General features: G+C 40.8%; 1 protein-coding gene across 1 annotated transcript in view; it reads right to left on the minus strand.

The window, feature by feature from the left end:
* LOC117524236 (multidrug resistance-associated protein 4-like) overlaps positions 1-19,206 on the minus strand; it is a 139,786-nt gene that overhangs the window by 71,104 nt on the left and 49,476 nt on the right. The window contains exons 18-22 of the mRNA XM_034186010.1: positions 18,489-18,624; positions 18,343-18,376; positions 17,924-18,018; positions 17,359-17,505; positions 4,857-4,936 (exon numbers count right to left, since the gene is read on the minus strand). Of these exons, the coding sequence (XP_034041901.1) occupies positions 4,857-4,936; positions 17,359-17,505; positions 17,924-18,018; positions 18,343-18,376; positions 18,489-18,624 (492 nt within the window). The remainder of the gene's footprint in view (positions 1-4,856; positions 4,937-17,358; positions 17,506-17,923; positions 18,019-18,342; positions 18,377-18,488; positions 18,625-19,206) is intronic.

Below are 19,206 nucleotides of genomic sequence, written 5' to 3' on the forward strand. Positions count from 1 at the left end.
CGTGTAACCACACCAGCCCAGGACCTCCACATCCAGCATGTTCACCTCCAAGATCATCTGAGACCAGCCACTTGGACAGCTGCTGAAACAATCGGTTTGCAGAACCAAAGAATTTCTGCACAAACTGTCAGAAACCGTCTCAGGGAAGCTCATCTGCATGCTCGTCGTCCTCATCGGGGTCTCGACCTGACTCCAGTTCGTCGTCGTAACCGACTTGAGTGGGCAAATGCTCACATTCGCTGGCGTTTGGCACGTTAGAGAGGTGTTCTCTTCACGGATGAATCCCGGTTCACACTGTTCAGGGCAGATGGCAGACAGTGTGTGTGGCGTCGTGTGGGTGAGCGGTTTTCTGATGTCAATGTTGTGGATCAAGTGGCCCATGGTGGCGGTGGGGTTATGGTATGGGCAGGCGTCTGTTATGGACGAAGAACACAGGTGCATTTTATTGATGGCATTTTGAATGCACAGAGATACCGTGACAAGATCCTGAGGCCCATTGTTGTGCCATACATCCAAGAACATCACCTCATGTTGCAGCAGGATAATGCACGGCCCCATGTTGCAAGGATCTGTACACAATTCTTGGAAGCTGAAAATGTCCCAGTTCTTGCATGGCTGGCATACTCACTGGACATGTCACCCATTGAGCATGTTTTGGATGCTCTGGACCAGCGTATATGACAGCGTGTACCAGTTCCTGCCAATATCCAGCAACTTCGCACAGCCATTGAAGAGGAGTGGACCAACATTCCACAGGCCACAATTGACAACCTGATCAACTCTATGCGAAGGAGATGTGTTGCACTGCATGAGGCAAATGGTGGTCACACCAGATACTGACTGGTATCCCCCCCCCAATAAAACAAAACTGCACCTTTCAAAGTGGCCTTTTATTGTGGACAGTCTAAGGCACACCTGTGCACTAATCATGGTGTCTAATCAGCATCTTGATATGGCACACCTGTGAGGTGGGATGGATTATCTCAGCAAAGGAGAAGTGCTCACTATCACAGATTTAGACTGGTTTGTGAACAATATTTGAGGGAAATGGTGATATTTTGTATGTGGAAAAAGTTTTAGATCTTTGAGTTCATCTCATACAAAATGGGAGCAAAACCAAAAGTGTTGCGTTTATATTTTTGTTGAGTGTAGCAGTCCAAAAAGGACATACAGTGGAATCCCAGTTTTAAAACTGCTCTCTTTACAAACAAATCAGTTCAAGAACATATTTTTGAACGAAAAATGCATCATGTTTCAAACAAAGTCTTGGTTCATCAACACCTTCACCACAGTAGATGGCGGTAATGCACCATTTTGGGTTGCAATCAGCCAACAAAATTGAAACTAGAAGAAGAAACAAGAAAGGCCGTCTTTATTAAATCATTTTTTGGGGAACTGAGTGGTGGGTCTCCTAATGGTTTACTCTGTTGTGGACATTAAAAGTTATGAATCACGTATTTTTTCCAGTACTCATACATTAAGTGGAGCTAACGGGTGAAGTTACTGACCGCTGCTAAAGTGCTAATGCTGTTAGCATACAACACTAAATCCAACCAGAGGTGTCTGATCCATTCAGAAGTTCAATTACCTGATGTTCTTATGGTCTATTATGTACAGGTAGAGTGAAATTAAATTGTCTATTTTATTATAATTACTGTTCAGTATTTTGTATAAGATACTATGCATATTCTTTGTTTTTTGTGTGCCTTTTATGCATGAAATGCTGTTAAAAAGGTAAAACCACAGTGTTCTTTTTGGGGCCAGAACTGATTAATCTATTTTACATTATTTCTTATGGGAAAACTGGTTTGGGTTTAAGAACAACTCGGGTTAAGAACTACATTTAAGAACCAATTAAGTTCTAAAACAGAGGTTTCATTGAACCTAATATGCGTATCTCATTTGGTTGCTAGCGCAGGCTAACAAGTCTGAAAATCTTCATTTCTGTAAAATGGAGGCTCACACATACTGCTTCTCACAAAACAAGACAAGGAAGCAGGAATCCCCATCCCCAAAGAAGCAAAACATGAAGGGAAACAAAATCACAACCGGCAATGGCATAATGCAATCTGTAACCTTACCACTAGATGACACTAAATCCTTCACATTGTAGCTTTAATCAACACTTTTCTGACCCACAGACCATCTTCTCACAAATTTATGCCAAAATCTGTTCACTGTTTCTTGATATAAAGCAGATGCAGATGAACAGAGGTGGTCATAACCCCTTACATAACCCTCCTCTGCCAAGAGTTGGAACATTGAGGTAGGGGTGAAGACTGAGCAATCCTTGTTATTATTTTGGTTTGATTTTGCATTGGGATCTATAACAATAATATTTCTTTGGCACTGCAAAATCACATCACCCATTTCACCCACACGTCACACTCAGTCAAACCTTGGCTGTTGGCTTAAATGTTGTAGTGAAGTTAAAGACAAATAGGCTTCAATTTTAATCCAAGCCTAAATGTAATAGATTGAAAATCTGTCTAAGATTGCAAGTTTAATGTGGTCTAAGCAAAAGTAAAATTTCAAATGTTGTGATTTAACATGTCAAATGGGTTGAAATTTAGTCAGTGAAAAATCACAAAGCCAAACTGTCTCTATCGCCCCCTGGTGGCTGGTTTGGCTTTTCTCATTTTTGCTCATGGTCACCAAAGCAGATCTACTAGGAATCCGCATGTTGGTGTGGCCCATGTTTAACACTGGATGCTGCTTTTCCTGACCAAAATCAAGATGTATACGAAGAATGGACACAGGTGGCCTTGAGCCAAGAACTTTCTTTTTGGGAGGAACCATCCAATCTATTTCAGTTCTATTTCAGTTGGTTTCAGTTACAGTTACAGTTATCTACATGAGTCAGCCTAACAAAGATTCCAGAAGTCCAGTTTTGGAATTATATCAATCAATCAATCAACTTTTTTTTTATATAGCGCCAAATCACAACAAACAGTTGCCCCAAGGCGCTTTATATTGTAAGGCAAGGCCATACAATAATTATGAAAAACCCCAACGGTCAAAACGACCCCCTATGAGCAAGCACTTGGCTACAGTGGGAAGTAAAAACTCCCTTTTAACAGGAAGAAACCTCCAGCAGAACCAGGCTCAGGGAGGGGCAGTCTTCTGCTGAGACTGGTTGGGGCGGAGGGAAAGAACCAGGAAAAAGACATGCTGTGGAGGGGGGCAGAGATCGATCACTAATGATTAAATGCAGAGTGATGCATACAGAGCAAAAAGAGAAAGAAACAGTGCATCATGGGAACCCCCCCACAGTCTACGTCTAAAGCAGCATAACCAAGGGATGGTCCAGGGTCACCTGATCCAGCCCTAACTATAAGCCTTAGCGAAAAGAAAAGTTTTAAGCCTAATCTTAAAAGTAGAGAGGGTATCTGTCTCCCTGATCTGAATTGGGAGCTGGTTCCACAGGAGAGGAGCCTGAAAGCTGAAGGCTCTGCCTCCCATTCTACTCTTACAAACCCTAGGAACTACAAGTAAGCCTGCAGTCTGAGAGCGAAGCGCTCTAATGGGGTAATATGGTACTACGAGGTCCCTAAGATAAGATGGGACCTGATTATTCAAAACCTTATAAGTAAGAAGAATTTTAAATTCTATTCTAGAATTAACAGGAATTATAAGTTTAAAATTTTCAGAAACAACTTATGTCAAAATGTTAACAAAAAACAAAAAGCTAAAAGAAAGATACAAAGCATTTTTGGTCCAGATCTTACTTCTCTAAGGACCATCTCAACACAAATGTTGTTGCATTCCATTCATTACTTTTTAAGATAACTTGTAAACAAACAATCAGGGGTGACCATATAAGTTCTGCCTGCTCCATCAGTTGGCAGATATATTTAAATATCTAAGGATAAGATATGTACAGTGAGTTCACATGTACGATGGAAATGTCTTCTCAGTCATGACCCAGTCTACATTCAGTGGTTTTAAGCCGGACTTTTGGGCCTTCTACAAACTTATTATTTTACTACAGTCATTATTCACCTTATTATCAAAAAGGGGGAGAACTATCGTAGACAAAAAGCTTTTGTGTGTATGATCTTTTGTGCTTTCAGCATTTAAGATGGCTTTTGTCTCCTATGAGATGGGTATCTGCCACAAACATCACTCAGGCATTGTGGAGGGGGGATTCATTTTCAGCGCACTTTTGTTCTATTCTTTGGCCCAAACCAAGGAGCCACGCCTGCTCCTCTACCTCGCATTGTGCAGCGAACATTCCCTTCTTTGTGGCGCTAGGTGCATGACTCGGCTCATCTCCGCAGGCTTTCGTGGCAGATGGCAGGGTGGCATTTGGTAACCAAACCTGGTTATGCATCACGGTGGCCCTTGGCTACCAGACCTATAAGACATTACAGCATTAAGTGAATTGCGCTGAAAGGCACAAAACCCATTCTGGATCTGTTTCAGCTGACCTGCACCCCCCACCCCTCACCAGTTCACACTTCCCGTATCTCTCCTGCATGCACATAATATCCCTCCCACTCATATCCTCGTCAACCCCTCCCTGCCTTCACACTCTTTTACTCCACATCTGGCCCATCATCCTGTTGCCATTATTTCCTCTTTGCTACCTTTTCTCTCTTCCAATAAATGGCTTAGTCTCCGTACACGTTCTCTGAAGATGCAGCTTGTGTTGTGCCACACTGAGGGAACCACGCCCTCAGCCTATGTGCACACTTTTATTAAATCTGTGCAGGCGCTGGGCCGCTCTGGTGGGTAATCCTGCAGTAATTGTTTCCAGATTAGGGGACCTGGACCATAAAGCAGGCGTAGCCAGGCATGAAATGGTCTCCCTATGCTGCAGTGCCAGCAACCGAACCTGCCGAGGTGAGACTCACCTGGATAAAGTCCACAAACGTCCATGGAAGCAAAGAATCCAGGTAACCGATGTCCTTGGAAAACCTGATGAGGATCCTTCCTGGGAAACAAGACAACGGGGGAAAAAATGAATATGATACAATCACAAAATCTACAGTTTGCATTGGTTTAATAAAATGTGATTTGTCCAAACAAAATAAATCAAGCCAAATTTTTTTTGTTTTTTTGTCTCTCATCATTGGTGCTCAGACTTAAAAATAATCTTGCTGATATGGGTATTTAATAGACAAACCATTTCAGTCAGACTTCTTTAATTCATTGGCTAAAACGCACCCAGAAAGTGATAAATGGTAAATCCATCTGCATCAGACGCTCAAAGCGCTTTACAATTATGCCTCACATTCACCCCGATGTCAGGGTGCTGCCATACAAGGCGCTCACTACACACCGGGAGCAACTAGGGGATTAAAGGCCTTGTCCAAGGGGCCTTAGTGATTTTCCAGTCAGGCTGGGATTTGAACACATGATCTTCCTGACTCAAGCCCAACACCTTAACCACTAGACCATCACCTCCCCTAATAGTTTGTATTCGGTTATATTTCACTTCTGTCTACTACCAAATTCTCAAACATTTTAAAAGAACGTGATATCAGATGGAAAACAGAGGCCTTATCTTGGTTAAATAATGAATCATTATTTGTTTTGCATTTCATAAAGACTGACCTACTCTGCAATGAATACATGAGGGAAGGTTTTGTTCAGAAACAAAAGGGCAACAGAAGCGGTGTACCTGTCTTTATGTTGTGACTGCCAGTGTCAGTGACGTTAATTGAGTTGCCTCCAATCTGCTCGGCTGTTTATTATTTTGCCTGGTGCTCTGCAGGTGCTGCAGAAGCCCTTTACTGTTACTCCTTTAGAACTTTGCTCCCCTATTCTGATCCCACACCACACAAGATTACACTCCAGCTGCTTTCACACACTGACTGCTGGGTCAGTGACAGCCAATCCCCACACTACAGTAGCTAAAGGCGAGCCAGACAGAAAGGCTTTCTCTATCGGTGTCCCTGAAGGAAACCCTGCAGAGGAGTGCCAGTGTCACGACCACCACAGATTCAACTTAAAAGACACGGACACGCGGTAGAATATGAAGTCAACTGTGAGCCCTCATAAAGAGGTGTCAGAATGTTCAAGTCCACAAACAAGAAAACAAGAAAAATTTGCCATTTAGACATAACAGATGTCTACCACAAGAACCCAGGTACTGCTGGATTGACTTTATGTCAAACGAACAATACATTGTGAAGGAACCATCATTCAGCTATGACTTTTTGACTACGTGGTGCATTTTTATGGGCATGATCCAGCATGCACGTATCTCAGTATTGAGGATTCCAGCAACTGGAGAACAAAAAGGAGATGCCCACGTATCACCCGGCAGTGGTAGATAGTTATTTTCAAGAGGTGGGTATGGACAGGTTGTCTGCCTGGGTGGCTGCCATGGAGGACCCAAGGCAATTCCAATGCTGGTGGGTGCGATGACCCATGGTACTTACACATACTCCCAGATCTGACCTGTTCTAACAAGAATGCAAGAATACAGACCACATAACTCAGTGGTAGAAGTGTTGGACTGCCACCCAAAACACCAGGGATCAAATCTTGCTGAAGCTTCTGTACCTGTCTTGGACAAGACATTTCTTCTGCACTGTCTCAGTCTACCCAGCTGGGAACTGGCTTCAGCTGGGGAAGTAACATGCAATGAACTAGTGTCCTTTCCAGGAGGTGTCACGGACTAATATCCGCTTCATGCTAACGTATCCAGGATTAAGCACTGGCCCAATGGGCTGGTATAGGACTTACTTCTATTTCAATTCAATTTAATTCATTTCATTTATATAGCGCCAAATCACAACAAAGTTGCCTCAAGGGGCTTCACACAAGTAAGGTCTAACCTTACCAACCCCTAGAGCAAGCACACAGGTGAGCAAGCAGACCAGACTCAAAGAGGTGACCCTCTGATTGGGCCATGCTACCAACACAATTGATACAGGATACAATATACAGGAAATTTCAATCACAAGAACAGACCAATTGAGTAGCACATGATGGGTTTACTACCTTGAGAATAGAAGGGACCTCAGAAATGGATAAAAAAAAAAAAATTAAATTTAGAATAGAAAAGAACAGAATATTTTGACAACATGTAGAAATGTCCTGATGTTCACTTTTATATGTTTCTATGTAACCCAGAGTGAATCAACAACAGCAGGGCCAGCTTTATGAAACTGGTGACAGGGGTCATCCAGGTATCTCATTCTCCACTATGCAGCAACAAACAGAGAAGGTGAAACATTCTGACTTCTTGCTGACACATTTCCACCTAAGGAGCTCTTGCACACACACTTTCTTTCACTTTCAGGGAGAGGTCTGAATGCAGGAATGTTTAGCTTTACACCATAAATGACCAAAGACATAATGGTGAACATCACTGCCTGCAACATGCATTTCATAACACGTTTGCTCGTACTGTTTGTGTGGTGTTATATTTTTAATCACTCACATAAAAAGACCACAAGAAAAAAAAGAAGAGTTTTGGAAGGTCCCTCAAATTAATTTTTTGCCACTAGATGTCAGACTGGTGATGTTTTCAGAATCAAAACAAAGCTTCTCTTCTCAGCCACTCCTCTCCAACCCTTCTTCATTGTGGAACCTTTAAATTGCTTTTTGGAAACATTCATTCAGTTATCAAAATCCATATGTACCTGTAGCCAGCAGGTATTAATTATGCAACACCCCCCCCCCCACCCCACCCCCCCACCCCGGCCTCCCATCCACCATCCCGGCCTCCCATCCCCCATCCCTCCCTGCCCCAGGAATATGAGCTGGATGAAGCAGTGAGAGAAGTTGCTGCCAGTTGCCCCAATGTTACAAAGCAAGAGGTTCCCAATGAGCTTCCAGGATCACTAGTGCAGCTACAACTTAATCTGACATTATCTAGCAAGTGGCTTGTATTTCTAAACCATTAGTTTTTGCACAAATCACATACTAGATTGTTTGAAGTTGTTGGCATGACCTTCAAAAAACAGACATTCAATTTTTCAATGATAAAACACACAAGAACCTTTATCAGATATTAGATGTACACAAAGGAGCTCCATGGTTGCCTACTGCACATACTGTAAGCACTCCGAGCTTTCTAACACATGACCAAGGAAACAGTAATATCTGTCACCAGAATGTAAACAGATGAGCTTTCATACATTTGAAGTGCAACAGCCTGCTACAATGGAAGTAGCTGTGCAAGCATGGAAATGAGTTTATGTTGGCTCACAGAACAGGCCATGAAACAGGTTAGGGCCTGATACGGGGCAGGGAATAAAACTGGTTGAGGAGTATGCTGGCAGAATGTGGCGTTATGGCACTGTGGAGGCGTGGCGCTGACCTAAAAGTTGCCTCCCTGCCTCCCAGTCAGTCCTAGAGAGAGGCTGGCCCCATAATCACCTCTCTCCACGGCCGTAAGCAGCTTAGAGCTTTATCCAAAATGCCGCTCCCGCCTAAAAACATGCATGCAGACAAGGCCGGGTTCCCCATAACAGCCATTGCATAAACCCAGCCAGAGCATTATTCCTCACAACAACCCAGCAATGCTCCAAATCAGTGCTGATTCAAAGTCAAGTGGCATAAGCATGTTGTACACTTGGAGGCAGACTAATCTTATTCACAGTGTGAGTGCCCCTTTAGCATACAGACATCCTGAGGGGAGGGTTCAAGCATGGAGGTAGTCTGCTACAGTGTAGTGTAGAATCTGCCCGCTTGAGTCTGAAAATAAGGGGGGGGGGGGGGGGGGTACTTGTCAAACTGTGTCTGTTGAAGATCCAATAATATTTTGTGTAATTTCACTGTCTAAGCCATAGATGACCCAAATTCATGCATGACTGACAAACAATGTCAATAAGAAAAGGATAGCTTTCTCCCAGTTACATCATAACATGGTTAGAGGGTGTTAGAACAGAGAACATCAGTCAGCTATCAGCTGTTTGACAAGCAGCTCAGTTACCAGGGAGTTTCAGATAGGATGAGGTAAAGACCCTTTTCCATCTTGCACACACTATGGAGGGGATATATTACAGTGATGCTGTTACACAAAGACATTCACGGCATGGAAATGCCCATGAGGTAAGATCGGTGCGGGACAATGGCTTCAATCACTATGGGTGGTTGTCAACAATATCACCCATTGTGCAAAAAGACTATCAATGTTTCAGGATATCAGCAGCATTAGTATCAAACAATTTCTCATGGTTTTCGACTCCAGGGGTGATTTGTACCACTTTTTCAAGCTAAAAAAAACACCAAGCCCTTTCAACGAAGGTGCCTTCTTAGGTGGAAATATTAGGTGAGTGGGGCACCCAATCACGGTTAAAGAATTGGAACAGTAGGGTCGAGCTGGAGCAGGATGCGTTTCAAATCGCTGTTCCCTGTAAACATCAAGATAAGGCGACGACTCAGAGCTTCGCCATGTGTGGGCCCCGGTACAGTTGGCAGGGCCTTTCAGTGAAGCAAGTGCGATAATGATGGAATACTGAGGAGGGGGTTGCCAAAACTGGAGGTGGCACAGCTCACCTGCACTTCCATGAAGGGGCCCAGAGGCCTGGGGCAGCCTCCCACCGCCGGCGCCTTGCTGCCAATACTAATACATTCTAAATCCATTCTCTTCGCTCACACCGCAAGGCTCCTGCAATCTCCTCTCCTTCCCTTTCATGCAATTAAATAGTGGAAGTGCAGAGCGAGGGGGAGCCCTATCAGCCGTACTGCACACACACGCACGGCTCCATCTCCACATTCAATTTACACACTTCGATATCATCATCCTCTCTGCAGTTCTTCTCTACTTCTCTCTTAACACTCTTGCATCCCAGACCTGAAATATGGATGTTATAAACATTGCCTTTGTAGGCACAATTAGAATCTCACATCATTGATGACAGAAGTTCTAATGTTCCCTGCGTCAACAGCAACTGAGACAGCCCACTGTGCTGATGTGAAAGGCGGGTGTTAGCGGCATACGCACTGACTGAAACTCCACTCCTTGACTGTGCTGATGAGTTGGAGCCATGGCCTCCAGTCTCTGGGGGGATTAGCCCACTCAATGACACTAAATTACAGGGATCAACATCAGCTCAACGGATCCACTGCTGTCTGCGCTGCTCTAACGGGATCACATTTGGATGAACAGCTGTAGAGATTGGTAAAATTTAGCATCATCAACATAATGGGTCCGATTCTCAAGGAGGTGCAAGCGGCGCTATGATTAGCTCAGTTGGTATTTACCCGATACTGAAATCTGCTGGTACTTTTTGCACTAATGCGGAATGAGCAGCATAAAAGAATAGCATGAACATCTGTGAGAATAATTCAAATGAGGCAGCGGAATGTATTTTGGTAAAAAATCCAACCTCAGCGTCACGGTCAAAATGGACTTCTGAGAATGTAATCCATGTCTGATATTACTGAATATTACAGAAATAATTTTTTTTAACTCATACACAGTTGGAAAATAGAGATCAAAAATAAACGCTCAAGGTGATTACAGCAGCAACATCGGTAAAGCAGTCTGTACTGATCTGTAGGTTAAATTGATTTTTTTTAGTCATATTTGTCATCTGCAGTCGATTTCTAGAGATGTGCCAGAAATTATCATCCTTCAAGTGGAGAGGAGACTGATTAAAACAAAAACAATTTTTCATAAATCAGAGGCTAAATACACTGTATTTGATACTCTCACAGTTTCATTTTAATCCTGCAAAATTGTATCTAAATATTCACACATTCTTACAAAATCTTTATTTCTTCTTTTATTTTTAATAATAACTTTTCAATAATGACACAATAGTTATTTAAATGACAGAAAAAAGTTTGTGTAGGTAAATTAAAAATATAGCGCAATGCTAAAATACCCTCAGCCGTATGAGCATTGTCTTCTTTATAATTTGCAGTTGTTTAATTGGTATCCCAGTGCAATATATATATATAGTTATTTATATTAATTATTAAGATCCTATTGTCTTACATCCAATTTGTACATGTTCAATAAAGCCTCTCTATCAATCAATTAATCCATCATAAACAAAATTAATGTGTTAACAGTGTCTGCAGGAGGGCGTGCATGTATACATACATGAGCTTTTGACAAGAGTGGAAGTTAGCTTTGAGTTAGCGGAGGTTAGCGTACACGCTGACGTCCGCAAAATTTCTTGTAAATCACTTTAGAGGCGTTATCAAGTTACAAAAGCAGTGTTTTCAGTTTTAGAAGTGTTTATTTCTCACTAGGTTTTCCGTAATATACGTATGACAAAGAGGTATATTTACACACAAACGAAACAGATTTTGCAGCTAGCTGGACCAGCCTGTGACATCACCACGCTAACATCTGCAAAATGTCTTGTAAATCACTTCAGAGGTGTCATTAGGTTTCAAAAGCAATGTTTTAGAAGTGTTTATTTCTTGCTAGCTTTTACATAATATATGGCAAAGAGGTTATAGTTACACACAAACAAAACGGAGTTTACAGCTATCTACCCACTGGTGTCATGTTGCCGCTCTACCCTGATTGCCTGTCAACCTCACCCCTCAAAAAAAAAAAAAAAACGGAACACAATGTGACTTTTTAACCTCTTAAAATAGGTCAAGGTTAGTCTTTGAACTTGCCCAAGGTCTGTGTCCCAAGAATGTGCCCTGTGAATTTGAAGATTCTGGCAGTAATAGGACTGGACTTATGCTGACCACAGACAGACTGGCGGACAGATGGACGGACGGGCCCAAAGTCTTCGCAATACCCAATGGCCATATTTGATGGCCTCGGGTAATAATGTTTTAAAACACATTACTACTCTTTTGGTTTTTCTTCTTGTCGGTGTAGCCAATAAAGCAGCCAGTAATATGTAATGATGATGATTTTGTTGGAACACAAAACAAGCAACATTAACTTCAAACGTGACAATGAATGAGCTTTCAATACTGAGTCACTTCTACAACCCCTGGCAAAAATTATGGAATCACCGGCCTCGGAGGATTGTTCATTCAGTTGTTTAATTTTGTAGAAAAAAAGCAGATCTGCTCGTTAGTCTGCATCTAAAAAGGAGTGATCACACCTTGGAGAGCTGTTGCACCAAGTGGACTGACATGAATCATGGCTCCAACACGAGAGATGTCAATTGAAACAAAGGAGAGGATTATCAAACTCTTAAAAGAGGGTAAATCATCACGCAACGTTGCAAAAGATGTTGGTTGTTCACAGTCAGCTGTGTCTAAACTCTGGACCAAATACAAACAACATGGGAAGGTTGTTAAAGGCAAACATACTGGTAGACCAAGGAAGACATCAAAGCATCAAGACAGAAAACTTAAAGCAATATGGCTCAAAAATCAAAAATGCACAACAAAACAAATGAGGAACGAATGGGAGGAAACTGGAGTCAACGTCTGTGACTGAACTGTAAGAAACCACCTAAAAGAAATGGGATTTACATACAGAAAAGCTAAACGAAAGCCATCATTAACACCTAAACAGAAAAAAACAAGGTTACAATGGGCTAAGGAAAAGCAATCGTGGACTGTGGACAACTGGATGAAAGTCATATTCAGTGATGAATCTCGAGTCTGCATTAGGCAAGGTGATGATGCTGGAACTTTTGTTTGGTGCCGTTCCAATGAGATTAATAAAGATGACTGCCTGAAGAGAACATGTAAATTTCCACAGTCACTGATGATATGGGGCTACATGTCAGGTAAAGGCACTGGGGAGATGGCTGTCATTATATCATCAATAAATGCACAAGTTTACGTTGATATTTTGGACACTTTTCTTATCCCATCAATTGAAAGGATGTTTGGGGGATGATGAAATCATTTTTCAAGATGATAACGCATCTTGCCATAGAGCAAAAACTGTGAAAACATTCCTTGCAAAAAGACACATAAGGTCAATGTCATGGCCTGCAAATAGTCCGGATCTTAATCCAATTGAAAATCTTGGTGGAAGTTGAAGAAAATGGTCCATGACAAGGCTCCAACCTGCAAAGCTGATCTGGCAACAGCAATCAGAGAAAGTTGGAGCCAGATTAATGAAGAGTACTGTTTGTCACTCATTAAGTCCATGCCTCAGAGACTGCAAGCTGTTATAAAAGCCAGAGGTGGTGCAACAAAATACTAGTGATGTGTTGGAGCGTTCTTTTGTTTTTTATGATTCCATAATTTTTTCCTCAGAATTGAGTGATTCCATATTTTTTTTTCCCTCTGCTTGGTCTAAAAAAGTAACCGTTACTGACTGCCACAATTTTTTTTCCTGATTTCTTATAGTGTTTCTTAAAGCCAGAAAGTTGCCATTTGAAATGACTTTAGTTTTGTGTCATGTCTGTGATCTGCTTTTTTCTACAAAATTAAACAACTGAATGAACATCCTCCGAGGCCGGTGATTCCATAATTATTGCCAGGGGTTGTAAAAGTTGCCACCTGTCTTTGACTTGGGGGTTTTCGTGGCTGTGGACTGAACTGTCACTGTAATGCTGTAATACTGTAATAATTACTACAATAGCGGGCGAGGATGGACAGCTAACACAACCGCCATTGTAATAAATGTTACTACTGTTAACAATTTCTCTTCCCACAAACATAACAATCTGTCCACAAATTCTCTTTCCTCATAATTATTACAATGATGGGCAAAATTACATGGAAAACTCAACTATTATTGTAATAATTATTACAGCAGTGATGTGTTACACAGTTGTGTTATACTGCTAGCATTACTAAAATAATAATACTTAGAATAAGATAACTACATGAAAAGTGTAATTAGTGGAATTATGAACATATGAACATTTATTCCAACAGTGGCATGAGTTAGAGTTAGTGGAGGGCATTTGTCCTTGGTAATGTCATAATTATTGGAAATGATATATATATATATATATATATATATATATATATCTGACTCTGACTCTATCTGAATTTGTAGACAGAATCTTATATTCATTGAAGGAGTCATTAGTGACAAACATTTATTACAATAGTGGGTGAGTTACACCTGCAATTGTGGCCATTAACATACTAATTATTAGGAAACTGAATGAAAGAGTCTAAAGACAAACTACAACTAATTTGGGAGAGGAGGATGCCTATGACCTGAACACCTGGTGGACTAAACGCTAGTTACTCCTGTATGTGCACTTAGGTGTCCTTGAGCCCCAAATTGCTCCCGGTGTGCAGGCTGGTATGTTGCGTGGAAGAAATGTGAATGTTTGTATCAATATGTCTGCCAAATGCATAAATGGAAATAATCCAATTTTGACCATTTTTCACGTAGCACTGCTGCTCCTACAGGAAACCAAACAGCAGCAGTGAAGCACAGTGTGCCTGTGACCTGTGTCTGTGTGCTGGTAAGTTGGCTTGCAGGGCCTACAAAGTTTAACAAAATGTAAGATTTGAGAAACATCATCAGTATCACGCAGTAAACTTTAACCTTGTCGAATATAAACCTGCAAAGGATTACAATCTTACAATCAAACCTAAAAAAACTCAGCTTCAGAGGTATGCTGCCAATTCAGACGGCACACACGTGCTGTAACGCTTCTGCATAAATCATCAGCACTGCTGTGCTCCATTGTTAAAAACCACATTCACAAAAATAACAAGACCTTTTGTGTGGCAACGCTTGAAATAATGACCTTTAACTTCTGAGGACAGCTATCAAACACGAGACACCTTTCACTTCCACGTGTAAACAGCTGTCAAATCCTTAACAACACACGAGCGCATGGTTACAAACGCATGACTCACATGCACTGTGGAAGCAGCTGTGATGGAAGTGGCAGCTATTGTGTGGTAAAGGGGAAAAATCTCTTAGATGCCAGCAAAAAAAAAACAAAAAACAGTTTTACTGCATTGAGAACAATGCAGTAAAAATATAGCAAATAAGTGGAAATAATTGATATTATATTTTTCTGAATGAATGAATGAGTTTATTTGGTACACACACATACTTAAAAAATCTTGTAAATCAAAAAACCCATAAATAAATAATTTCACAGTTTTGTGCGTGTGTGTATATATATATATATATATATATATATATATATATATATATATATATATATATATATATATATATATATATATATATACGCACACTCATAACAACAAATACCTTTTTTTTTTTAAAAAAAAGGTCATGCTTAATCTGTTGGTGAATGGAGGGAGGACAAAGCAAAGCAGTCACTTGAACAGTTGCCCATAAACGCAGTGAGACGTTCGGCGTTGTTTGGCTGCCCGGAGGCCGTGCTGTAATGACTGGACTGGTCACACAATACTTACTGATAGCAGCACAACAGCAATCAGATAGCAGCGGCTGTTAAGCCTCGCCTTTGCTGCGATATTAAACAGATTATTACATTATTCAAAGTGTTTGTTCTCCTCCCGTGTGTAGATTGCAGCCAACACGACACACCCAGATAAGTCGTTAGGTAGCCCAGCGCGCCACACAAGCGCGGCAATAAAAACAAAGGCTTAAGACCTGTGGCTTTGTCGCTACGCCCACTTTAATGCCGGTTAGAAACCACAAGATGCTCAACACCCTCAAATCATATTTAGACTTGTGTTACAGGCTTATTATGAGTCATTATGCAGACACAAGTTTCCTTCTTGTTGAAAATTCCCACCCGGGCTGATTGTGTTCCACACGCATGTCACTATGAAGAGATTAGGCTGAGTAATTATCTGCTGACAGGTGAACAATGCCCTAGAAAAATTAAAAGTTATCAAAGGGGGCCACTTGACACGTGACTTTGGATATGAACGGCAGATGATGGCAACACTGCGTCACCTAATTAAGGTTATTAGCTATAAAATGGCAGAAATAAAGAGAAGTTTACTGAATGTTTTGGGGGGAAAATAACAGGTTGGAAAACACTCCAAAAGGAATAAAAAAAAGCCAAGTGCATGAGTGAAGTTTGGACCCATTTCTGGTGTTTGCTGACTTTTAAAATCATGTCGCCCTGCCCACGGCCTACAAAGCTAATGAAATAATCAAAGATTTCTGATACAACAAAGACAAATATGCCTCTGTTTACACAGCTCTGCCAAGCAAACAGTTCCAAATCAACCACAAACAGTCCATATTTAACGCAACTGTTTGCTTTTGCTGTTCTGAATCACAATAAAAAGATAACATTCTATTCTTCATACATTTTTTACAATACATTATGGCTATATATTAACTTTTTTTTGCCAGTTAACATGCAAACACTCCGAGCCAACAATTTTAATAACACACAGTCATACACAGTCTGCATTTAAACTGATAAACTCCACACAGTTGAAAAAAAAACAGCCAACAATATTTAACTTTTCATGCAATTGATACTTTTGTTAGTTACTAATGTTAATGTTTTTGAACTTAAAATAAAAATACAAAACCAAAGTAGGGATCAAATGACAAAGTGGATGATGTTTGTAAAGTGGCTTGAGACGTGAAATATAAAGTGACAGTATGCCCTCTAGTGTTGAAACAGTGAACAGTAAGTTGTACAGTAAACATCTAATCTAAATGTCGTGTATTGTGATCAATTCTATATTAGTTTAACAAGTGTAAAGCTCCACATTTATATACAAATACACTTCAATTACTTTTTAAATTATTAATTTAGAATATTGTAATAATGTTTTATCACATTCATATATACTGACATATTTGTTTTTTTTTATTTTGTTCAATTAATTAAATATTATTGTCATTATGTTGGATTAGTTTGGTTATCCTCTCTGGTGAGTGGCCAAAAGCAGGTAATTACAGGACTGAGAGCAAGTAACAGAACCAAACAAACATATCATTTTAAAAGAATAATATGAGGGACGGTCAATCACCACCTGATGAGGTGATGGTCTAGTGGTTAAGCGTTAGGCTTCAGACCAGAGGGTCCACTGTTCAAAACCCAGCCAGACCGGAAAATCACTACGGGTCCTTGGGCAAGGTCCTTAATCCCCAAGTTGCTCCCGGTGTGTAGTGCGCGCCTTTCATGGCAGCACCCTGACATCGGTGTGAGAATGTGTCTGTGTGAATGGGTGAATGTGAGGCATAATAGTAAAGCGCTTTGAGCTTCTGACACAGATGGAAAAAAACGCTATATAAATGCAGTTCATTTAAAGGCTGATGGAGGATGTTAGTAACACAAAATATGAATCTAAATAAAATGCAATTATATTTATTTTAAATCAATTTTGTGCCCTTTTTCCTGACTGTACATTTTGTTTTTTTGAGTTTTGGGGTTTTTTTTCTTTCGCTTTTCTTTAGTGTTTGTTGTTCTTATATATATATATATATATATATATATATATATATAGTAAATTAGCCTAAGTTCATGATGGCAAACACTAACAATGTGACAGTAGTAAAAGTAAGCAAAATGTTGTTTTGAATTGATTTCAGTGACTGTGTTCAGGGAGTATGGTAATGTACGGGAATCTTACCAATCGGATTGATATCGAAAAAGCGCACCGGTGTCCTGAGGATGGCGTTAAACATGCGGTTGTGAAGGGTCTGGGCTGAGCTCACCAGGACATTAAAGAAAACCAAACAGCGCAGGAAGCCAAACACGACTGAAGCACCTGTTAAACCTGACGAAAGCACAGAATAAAAATCCATCACAACCACACACTGATTTTCTTGTGCCTGTTCCAAGGTTAGGTTTGCATTTAAGGTCCTATTATTAAACATACTGTATAACAGAGAAAAGAACAGATCTATGCGCCATTCATTTTTCCTTCAATGCTTTCTTTGGTGTTCAATGTTAAGCCATCAGTGTGAATGCAGACGCTGGAAGAGTGAAGGGGTTAGGAGTCACGGGGAGACAATCAGAGCCATCCAAGAGCAGAGAAGAAGAAAGGCGCCGCTATCTCCTCGTACAGCTGAGGCCCATGTACACACCATGGGCCTTGAAGGCCTTGGGCCACAGCCAAAGAACTGTGGATCTGTTCAATGAATGGCTGGTGTATTCAGAGCCTCAAAAAGCAATGTGAACTCAGAAAGATACACCTGCGTAAACACCCAGGTACAGGTCAAGGTCCAGCTGCTGAGGGAAGCTGCCATTCAGGTGCTGCGTCGCATTGATGTGCTTCTGTTCGGAGGCCCTGCAAGTTAGCCACAAAGGAGCAAAAAAATAAAAAATAAATAAATAAAAACACAAGGACAAACAAACATCACGAGTGAAAGAAAGAAAGCAAAAAAGAAGAGGCTACAAAATGAAGGAGCTGCACAAAGCAAATTCAACCCAACGTCAACAGCAAGGTCAGCTTCAATAAACAGCATGAACTGCCAAGGATATGTGTTTGCCAAATTATTTTTTCTTTTCACTTCAACTCTGAGAATATGTGTTGGTTTGGCAAACAAATCCTGTTGCAATTTATGCAAGCATCGTGTTAAATGCGGTGTAATATATATTTACAGTATCTCACCAACAAGCAAGCCACCAGTCTTGCAATCTGAAGGCAGATAAAATCAAAATGAGCAACAGATTAAAAACAGAATGAAAATAATTCTCATTAATTCATTCATTCTGTCTACAATTAAATGGAAATACTAAAAAAAAAACAAGGAAGACTCACATGTGCGAGAACATTAAGAGAAATAAGGAGCACCAGGACCAGGATATTAGCTCCTACTCTGAAATATTTCACATACATACGCAGGTCGACGTTTCCTTCTGAGCGGCTGTCCTCCTCAATCGGGTATCTCACCTACAGGACAAACAGACATTAGCATCAGTGCCATCAACCCTTCACATCATACCACACAGCAAACAGGAAAGTATCCTGCTGCCATCTGGTGGCTGCTCAAGTGCACAACAATTCTTTCCAAAGTCAGAAATATTTTGGATGAAAGAAAAAAAAATGCCACAAGTCAGGTGGCCCAGCAGCCACAGACCCTGTGTCACCATCAGAGGTTATTTGTGCAATCATACTGATGAACGGTTACAGTAATAATTCAGCGTCTTCATGTATGTCACAGAGGTCACTGCGTACGTTTGTATAAGATATGATGGTCATCCAGTCTAATTTAGTCTTGATTATTATGCGTGTTTCTCGAAAGTTCTTGCCAACTGTGTGTTGAAGTGTCTGTCTGTATTTCACACTACAAGGCATAATAAAGCAATACTTTCTACCAGTCACACTAGGTGGCAACGATCTGGAATTTCTATGTATTTCTTAATACCATATAAGCATTTCATCATCATTCTGGAAGGTTTTTGCCAACTGTATTTCATACTAGAGGGCACTAAAGCAGTAGTTTTAAGTAGTGACACCAGATGGCAGCAAAGC

The sequence above is a fragment of the Thalassophryne amazonica genome, chromosome 14 (genome assembly GCF_902500255.1).
Source record: "Thalassophryne amazonica chromosome 14, fThaAma1.1, whole genome shotgun sequence".
Classification (NCBI taxonomy): domain Eukaryota; kingdom Metazoa; phylum Chordata; class Actinopteri; order Batrachoidiformes; family Batrachoididae; genus Thalassophryne; species Thalassophryne amazonica.